Source organism: Chiloscyllium plagiosum, chromosome 47 (genome assembly GCF_004010195.1).
Source record: "Chiloscyllium plagiosum isolate BGI_BamShark_2017 chromosome 47, ASM401019v2, whole genome shotgun sequence".
Classification (NCBI taxonomy): Eukaryota; Metazoa; Chordata; class Chondrichthyes; order Orectolobiformes; family Hemiscylliidae; genus Chiloscyllium; species Chiloscyllium plagiosum.
In genome coordinates, this window is record NC_057756.1 from 7714485 (window position 1) to 7723492 (window position 9008).

Sequence of the window (9008 nt, forward strand, 5' to 3'; positions counted from 1 at the left end):
CCCCTCCAGCCCCTACACCCCCTCCCTATCTCTGTAACCCCCTCCAGCCCCTACAACCCAGTGATTCCTAACTGCTCCGAACCTGGCCTCTTCCACATCCATTGATTCCCATCGCTCCATTGCAGCGGCCCCTTTAACCTCAGGAATGTCACCCCTGACCCTCTCTGCACTGCTCTCTCTTGTTCCCCCTATTAAGGGGGTGTCTCACAGCTAACACTGGCCTCTTTGACGAACGTTCGGTCATGCACTGGCACTGCCACCCTAATGCCACCAATTCCCAGGCGGTGAAAGTTTGACCTCTAACCTCATTGTGACCTGGGTTCCATTTACCTTTCAAGAGCAGCGTGAAGAGCGAAGAGATTAGGAATTCGGAGAGACAGAAACTCCTGTAAAACAAGAGGAAGGCACCATGTTTACCTGGATTCAACCCTCCAAACCTTCACACACACCCCCCCGTATCTGGGCAGCATGCTCTGTTCTGAAATGGTACACTGTCGCATTGCCACCTCTGTCACTGTGGCACTGGGTCAGGATTGTTTGAGATAATTCACTGGCCACACATTGTCCACTATCTTTGCTGCATCTTGGGTTTGCCTGGTGACCACAAAGGAAGGGAAATGCCAAATTGGCCTTCAAAGCAAGAGGATCCAATATGTGTCTTGCAGAGATTCTTTCACTTGCAATCTATTACCAACCTGATTTTCTCAGTCCACCTGCATATTGAAATCCCCCATGATCACTGTAACTTTACCTTTCCTACACCCCTTTTCAATCTCCTGGTGGATCTTGCACCCTAGCTCCTGGCTACTGTTTGGAGGCCTGTACGTATCTCTAATTAATGCTTTTTTATTCTTGCGGTTCCTCAATTCTACCCACAACAGATTCCACACCATCTGACCCTACTTCCTTTCTTACTGCTGAAGTAGTTTCATTTCCTACTCATTTCCTCTGCCCACCTGCCCATCTTTTTGATAGGATGTACATCCTTGAATATTCAGCTCCCAATCCTAATCCCCTTGCTGCCGTGATACCCACACGTCATACCTGCCGGTTTCAATCTGCGCCACAAGCTCATTTACCTTATTCCTTATACCGTATGCATTTAGATAAAACCCACTCAGTCCTGTATTAACTCTCCTCCTGCTCACTGTCACTGGTTTGTCCAGAATGCTTGAAGATTGATAGCTAACCCTTTCCATACGCTCTGTCCAATTTGTGTCTGTGCTGAACATTTTAATAACCTCAAGAGTTCTGCACTGTTAACTCCTCCTTTAATTCAAGCTTTCTAATTTCCCTGATCACTGCGCCTCCAAAAGTTATGCATTTACCTGCTTTATCTTATTGACTCTGTGCCAATTAGCCCATGACTCAGGTCGGAATCCGGAGATTACCACCTTTTCGGTTCTGCTTTTTAATTGAACTTCTAGCTGCTCATGCTCCCTTAGCAGAACCTCTGCCCTAGTTTGTCTATGTTGTTGGAACCTACGCAGACCACAATCTTGCCCCTCCCACTCCAAGTTCCTCTGCAGCCCAGCTGAGAGATCCTGAACCTGAGCAGCAGGTTGGTAACACAACCCTGGGGACTCTCGATCCTGGTCACAGAGAACAGTGGCTCTGCCTCGAACTATTTTATCCCTAATTAAAACATTTCCCTTCTCTTCCCCCTGCTTGAATGGCTCCCTGCACCACAGTGTTGCGGTCAGTCGGCTCATCCTCCCTCTGTCCCTACCATTCCTATATCTGGGGACATCTCCCACTCTCTCACTCTGATATCTGCAGCGATTTTCCTCCCCCCTATCCCACCCCCAACCCCTCTACCGAACAGGGGAGGTCGCTCTCTCCCTCCCTCCCACACTCCTATATCTAGGAAGGTCTCTCTCTCTCTCTCTCTCTCTCACACACACACTCTCTCCCCTATAACTGGGGAAGTGCCTCTCTCTCTCTCCCTCACTCACTCACTCTCCCCTATAGCTGGGGAAGTCTCTCTCTCTCTCCCCCTCTCCCCTATAACTGGGGAGGTCGCTCTCTCCCTCCCTCCCACACTCCTATATCTAGGAAGGTCTCTCTCTCTCTCTCTCTCTCTCACACACACACTCTCTCCCCTATAACTGGGGAAGTGCCTCTCTCTCTCTCCCTCACTCACTCACTCTCCCCTATAGCTGGGGAAGTCTCTCTCTCTCTCCCCCTCTCCCCTATAACTGGGGAGGTCGCTCTCTCCCTCCCTCCCACACTCCTATATCTAGGAAGGTCTCTCTCTCTCTCTCTCTCTCACACACTCCTATAACTGGGGAGGTTTCTCTCGCTCTGTCTCTCAGTCACAGTCCATGTATCTGGGAAGGTCTCTCTCTCTTTCTCTGTCACAGTCTCTCTATTTGGGCTGGCGGGTGAATTCCTTACCTGTCTGGTCCTCTTGCTGATGTGTTTGGTGTCAAACACCGAGGGGAACAGCTTGTGGGTACTGGTCTTAAACTCAACAAAACTCTCTGAAAGGGAAACAGACGAACAGCTTCAGGCAGGGGGCACAGGGATGGCACAGCTGGAAAAGGACAGGGGAGAGCATGAGGTAGACTGGCACAGTGTGGCATGAGAGCAGGGAGACGCGAGTGGGAGAGAGGAAGAATGAGAAAGAAAGAATGACAGAAAGGGGGAGATAGAGGAGTGAGGAAAAGGAAAGACAAGAGGGAGAGAACAAGGCATGGAATGGGGGGCCGACAGAAGACGGGCCAAGTGGCAAAGTGCTGTTTGACATGTCAAAGATAATCATCCACACAGTACCTGGTAGTGGTCGATAAAACTTGTCGTGAAGGTACATCAGATCCAGGAGCATGTTATGTCCAATCAGAGGCTGTGGAGAGGAAAGTATCAGGTACGATAATTCACTCCATGTCAGCAGGGAACTGGGAAAAGAGGGAATGAAGCGAGAGCGAGAGAGAGAGCGAGCGAGCGAGCGAAATGGGGGGGGGGGGGGAGAGGAGTGACAGGGAAACAGAGACCGGCAGCCTGTGGGTGAGGAGGGATTGGGGAGAGAGCCTGGAAAACAGGGAGACAGAGAGCGCGGGGAGAGTCAGGGAAAGGGGAAAGTGAGATGTAGGAGTGAGGGGGCAGAGACAGAAAGGGACAAGGCGAGAAGAAAGAGGAGAGCGAGAGTGCGCAAGAGCATGAGACGATGCGTGAGAGAGCGTGAAAGAGCAAACTCTCTCTCTCCCCCTCTCTCAGCAGCAAAAATGTGCAACAAAAACAGCATTGAGACCCCTCCCCCCAACTCTTCTTTTAGAGAGACTCGCCCACATATTTCCCCAAGGACAGGGATAGAACGAGGTTAGATACACAGTAAAACTCTCTCCACACTGTCATAGAACGTGGAAGAGCACAGCACAGGAATGGGCCTTTTCGCCCACAATATTGGGCCAAACAGGACTCCAAATTAAACTAATCCCTTGGCCTGTCCTTAGTCCATTCCTTGCACATTATCTTACCTAAATGTCCCTTAAACCCCTTTTCGTATCTGCCTCCAGCACCATCCCTGGCAGCGCGTTCCAGACTCCTACCACGCTATGTAGAAAAACATGCCCCTCACACCTCTTTTGAACTTTTCCCCTCTCACCTTAAATGCATGCCTCATAGTTTTAGATATTTTAACTCTGGAAAGATGATTCTGCCTGTCAACCCTATTAATGCATTGCAATTTTACAGACTATCAGTCTCCCCTCAGTCTGCCTCCAGCACCATCCCTGGCAGCGCATTCCAGATTCCTACCACGCTATGTAGAAAAACATGCCCCTCACACCTCTTTTGAACTTTTCCCCTCTCACTTTAAATGCATGCCTCATAGTTTTAGATATTTTAACTCTGGAAAGATGATTCTGCCTGTCAACCCTATTAATGCATTGCAATTTTACAGACTATCAGTCTCCCCTCAGCCTCCGCTGCTCCTAAAAAAAAAATCTAGAGTTTTTCGAGCCTCTCGTTATAGTTCATCCTCTCTAATCCAGGCTGCACCCTGGTAATCCTCTTCTGCACCCTCGCCAAAGTCTCCACATCTTTAAATGGGAGGGGGGTGGGGCTGGGGAGAAGGTAGCAAAGAATACAAAGAGCTTTAGGGCAGAGGAGATGACTTGGGGGTTGCAGTGAGAGAGAGAGAGAGACTCACTGAGATTCTTGTGGAGAGAGGACGAGAACTTCTTCAAGGTAGGAATCCTTGCAAGAGGATTCGCACTAAGGTTAAAATTGGAGGCTCCCTGCCTCCATTCCTGATGAAGGGCTGAAACATCGATTTGCCTGCTCCTCGGATGCTGTGCTTTTCCAGCACCTATCTAATCTAGACTCTGGTTTCCAGCATCTGCGGTCCTCACTTTTGCCTAGCTGTGGTCCTAGCACTGGTCCCTGTGCTTATTCTGTCTGTCACATCCTGACAACCTGAAAATGCTACATTTATCTCAATCCTGTGTGTCCTACTGGAGAACCAATCCTCCGTCCACACAAACACCCTACCTCCCAGGTCACGAGGTTCGCTCCTGCCGCTCGGGACATATACCTTTTGGGATCTGATCAGCTCACGGAAGACTCGAGTAAAACCAAGTGCAGCCTCCAGCACCAGATCCACGCGACAACCATCTCTGAGCGAGTTCTCCAACTGTGCTCTTCTGGAGTAAGTGATCCTGTGAACGACAATCTGGGGAGGGGCGGCAAGAGAGAGGGGAGGAATGGCGAGTGGGGAGAGGCGGTGAGAGAGGGAGCAAGAGACAGAGAGATGGAGAGTGAGACAGAGAGAGAGACGCAAAGAGACAGAGAGATGGAGAGAGAACAAGGATGCACAGACAAGAGACAGTGGCAGAGATGTGACAATAAGGGAAAGGGAGACAGGTGGCCAGTGAGGAGAGAGAGTGTGAGAGAGAGAGAGAGAGAGACAGACAGACAGACAGACAGACAGACAGAAAGGAGGGGAGAGAGAGAGAGGGTTGAAAGAACAAGAGAGGAGAAGGCAAGTCAGAAACATCGAACGAGATGCAAGAGAGAGAGAAAGAGACAGCGAAGGAGGAACACAGAGAAGGTTGGGTGGAGGGGGAGAAGAGAAGGGAGAGGGAGATAGTGTGGGGGGGGGGGAAAAAGAGAGAGAGAAGAGGAGAGATAGAGAGAGAGAGAGAGAGACACACACAGACAGTGAGGGAGAATGCGAAAAGCAGAGAGAGAGAGAGAGGACGAGGTGGCTTGTGATTGGGACAGAGGTTCCCCTCCCCCACACTACCCCCAACACATCCAACATGACCCCACACACGCTCCCCAGCATTAGCTCAGCAAGAGGTCCCTTCTCCCTCTCCTCCTTCACACCACCCATCAGCAACACGACTACAAACACCCAGCCTCAACCACCACCATACTTCCCTTGTCCCTCAGACAACACGTCATCTTGCAATCACTCGCCCACAGGTCATTGAAAGCCCGACTGGGAAGGATTGCACATTCCCATGAAAGGCCAGCTTCAGGCATCATGACCCCACATAGACAGGGAGTTTTACCTCGTTCTGATCGTTCACTTCAGTCCAGATATTGGCCAGGGCTCTCCTCAACACCAGCTGCACCTCGAATATCTGAAGACCTGTATCAGAGGGAGAACAGATTCATTTATTGAAACCACATCGCTCAATGCTAACCCTCCGACAGTGCGGCGCTCCCTCAGTATTGACTCTCCGACAGTGCGTCACTCCCTCAGCACTGACCCTCCGACAGCGCGGCGCTCCCTCAGCACTGACCCTCCGACAGTGAGGCGCTCCCTCGGCACTGACCCTCTCTCAATGTAGTGCTCCCTCAGCACTGTCCCCCCCGACAATGTAGCACTCCCTCAGCACTGACCCTCCAACAGTGTGGCGCTCCCTCAGCACTGACCCTCTGGCAGCGCAGCACTCCCTCAGCGTTAACTCACTGAGTGGGAGTGGGTGAAGTAATGAACTCAGTGGGGAGCTGTTTGAAGGGGGACAGCAGGGTGAAATCTGGGACGAGTGGCCTCCTCCTTTACTGAGCCTGAGGAGTGAGGTGGAGTTGGAAATGTGGAATGTACCGAGGACAGGTCATACCTCACAAACCTTACTGAATTCTTTGAGGATGTAACAGAACACATTGATGAAAGTAGAGCAGCAAATGTGGTGTACTTGGCTTTTAGAAAGGTGTTTGACAAGGTTCCCCATGGTATGGTCATTCAGAAAGTAAAGAGGTATGGGATGCAGGGAAATCTGGGTTCAGAATTAGCTGGCCCATAGAAGACAGATGCTGGTGGCAGGCGAAATGTATTCAGCCTGGATCTCGGGGGCCAGCAGTGTTCCGCATGGTTTGGTTCTGGGACCTCTGCTCTTCGTGATTTTTTTAAATGACTTGGATGAGGAAGTGGAAGGGTGGCTTCGTAAGCTTGCCGATGACATGAAGGTTTGTGGAGTGGTGGATAGTGTGGAGGGCTGTAGCAAGTTGCAATGGGACATTGACAGGATGCAGAATCAGGCTGATAAGTGGCAGATGGAGTTCAACCTGGAGAAATGTGAAGTGATTCTCTTGGGAAGGTCGAATTCGAATGCAGAATACAGGGTGAAAGACAGGACTCTTGGCAGTGTGGAAGAACAGAGGAATCTTGGGCCCCATGTCCATAGATCTCTCAAAGTTGCCACCTAGGTTGATAGGGTTGTTAAGAAGGCGTATGGTGTGTCAGCTTTCATTCACAGGGGGATGGAGTTTAACAGCTGTGAGGTTATGCTGCAGCTCAATAGAATCCTGGTTGGACCGCACTTGGAATGTTGTGCTCAGTCCTGGTCGCTTCATTATAGGCAAGATGTGGAAGCTATAGACAGGGTGCAGAGGAGATTTATCAGGATGCTGCCTGGACTGGAGGGCATATCTTATAAAGAGCCACAGAGGTAGCTAGGGGTTTTCTCATTGGAACGAAGAAGGATGAGATGTGACTTGATAGAGGTATACAAAGGTGTTGAGGGGCATAGATAAAGTGGATAGTCAGGGATTTTTTCCAATGGCAGAAATATCTCTCACAAGGGGACACAATTTTAAGGTGATTAGAGGAAGGTTTCGTGGAGATGTCAGAGGTAGGTTCTTTACTCAGAGAATGGTGGGTACGTAGAACAGACTACCAGCGGTGCTAGTAGAGTCAGATACATTAGGGACATTTAAACGACTCTTGATTAGGCACATGGGACATAGTACAATGATGGATATGTGGTTAGTCAAATCTTAGAGTAGGACAGAAGGACGACACAACATCGAGGGCCAAAGGGCCTATACTGCACTGTTTTATGTTCTTACCGGGAACGCTGGGCAGAGTGAGTGAATCTCCCTCCTGGGCGTGGACAACCCATTCCGAAACATCAGTTATCATCACCTTCAGCAGGTCCTTCAGTATGGAACTGCAAGAACACGTCGTGATGGGAATTATTCCAGGAATGGGACAAAGATTTTCCACACGTGAGAGTGTTCCACAGCTCAGCAACTCCTTTCAACAATCTCTCAGCTGGAGCAAATTAGCACACAGCAAGATCCCATAAATAGCAACTTGCTGATGACCAGCTGATCTGTTTGACAGGCACTCATTTTGTGGTAAATCCTAGTACAGGACAAGGGGAGAACCCTCAATGCAGTTTCAGAAACAGTGGGCTCCTTTAATTAGATTAGATTAGATTACTTACAGTGTGGAAACAGGCCCTTCAGCCCAACAAGTCCATACCGACCCGCCGAAGCACAACCCACCCATACCCCTACATTTACCCCTTCCCTAAAACTACGGGCAATTTAGCATGGCCAATTCACCTGACCTGCACATCTTTGGACTGTGGGAGGAAACTTTAGGGTCACGTCAAGACAGCAGACAGTAACTCTGACACTGTGACACTCCCATATTGCATAAACCATGACAGCAGAGTGCTAGGGTTGGTCTGGTCATCGGACTGCCACACTCCCTCAGCGCTGACCCGACGGTGCAATGGACCCTCAGAGCTGACCCTCTGACAGTGCGGCGCCCCCTCAGCGCGAGCCTCCGGCTGTGTGGCACGCCCTCAGCATTGACCCTCCGACAGTGCGGTGACAGGTTTTGCAAGGAAACACGGCCCAGCCTGATACACAGATCCATGTGGGCGGTGAAGTACCTGGTCTTGCTCTCTCAACTCCATCCTGCTTCCTCAACTGAGGCACACCAATCTTGATAAACCCCAGGAGACAGTTTGTGGGCAGCACCCCATCCCGAGGACCGTGCACAGAATGGCAGGGGAGAGCGGGGGCAGATACAGGTCTTTGACTAAGGACAGGATGTGATGCTTCTCCCGGTCAAATTGCCAGCTCCCTGGAGTGTCCTTTCAGACCAGACCCCCCAGCTCCTTCACATGATCCAGGCAGACGGTGTTCATCCTCCCTGCCTCCTCCTTACTTGTTCAGGCTCCAGCTTCCAGTGGTGAGAAGGCCTCGGAGTCTCGACTCCTGTTCCTCGTTCAGAAATGGGATGCCCTCCCTGAAAAACTGAATTTGGGGGGGCGGGGGAATAAGAAAAAAGAGCCAAGTCAGGATCATGGCTGCCCCTCGCTTTCACCCAAGAAACAGCCCCCCTTCGCCGGAGAAGATTACACCTGACTGCGTTCTCAGTGCAGACAATGGTCCCACAGCCCCCGGCCCCAGCAGCAAACTCAACGCCGGTCACGCTCCCAGGCCCTGGGGCTTTCCCGGCCTCCTCGTCCCAGGCACTGCTCTCATGGTCCCCCACTCTTGGGCAATGGGCCCACTGGGGCCTACTCCAACAGCCATGCCCCACTCCTCCCTGTCTCACATGACATGGGTTAGGCCTCAATTGAGAACAACAGCCCCACAGGCTCCCCAGCAACGGCATCTGGCAAGCCTTACACTGCCCACCACACTCACCCCGGGGCAGAGCCCCATGGCTCGCCCCCTCGATAGCGGCAGAGATCCAAGGGCCCACCCCACCATGACCCCAGGGCCCTGCTTCGGCCACAGCAGCAGAGCCCCATGGC

At 51.2% G+C, this 9008-nt stretch overlaps 2 protein-coding genes across 3 annotated transcripts in view; both read right to left on the reverse strand.

The window, feature by feature from the left end:
• LOC122544186 (immunoglobulin superfamily member 22-like) overlaps positions 1-9008 on the reverse strand; it is a 789994-nt gene that overhangs the window by 333834 nt on the left and 447152 nt on the right. The gene's annotated exons all lie outside the window — the stretch shown is intronic.
• LOC122544187 (poly(A)-specific ribonuclease PNLDC1-like) overlaps positions 1-9008 on the reverse strand; it is a 28744-nt gene that overhangs the window by 16485 nt on the left and 3251 nt on the right. The window contains exons 3-9 of the mRNA XM_043683241.1: positions 8414-8502; positions 7300-7400; positions 5517-5596; positions 4535-4672; positions 2776-2845; positions 2398-2483; positions 331-386 (exon numbers count right to left, since the gene is read on the reverse strand). Coding sequence (XP_043539176.1) covers positions 331-386; positions 2398-2483; positions 2776-2845; positions 4535-4672; positions 5517-5596; positions 7300-7372 — 503 coding nt within the window. The 5' untranslated portion in view covers positions 7373-7400; positions 8414-8502. The remainder of the gene's footprint in view (positions 1-330; positions 387-2397; positions 2484-2775; positions 2846-4534; positions 4673-5516; positions 5597-7299; positions 7401-8413; positions 8503-9008) is intronic.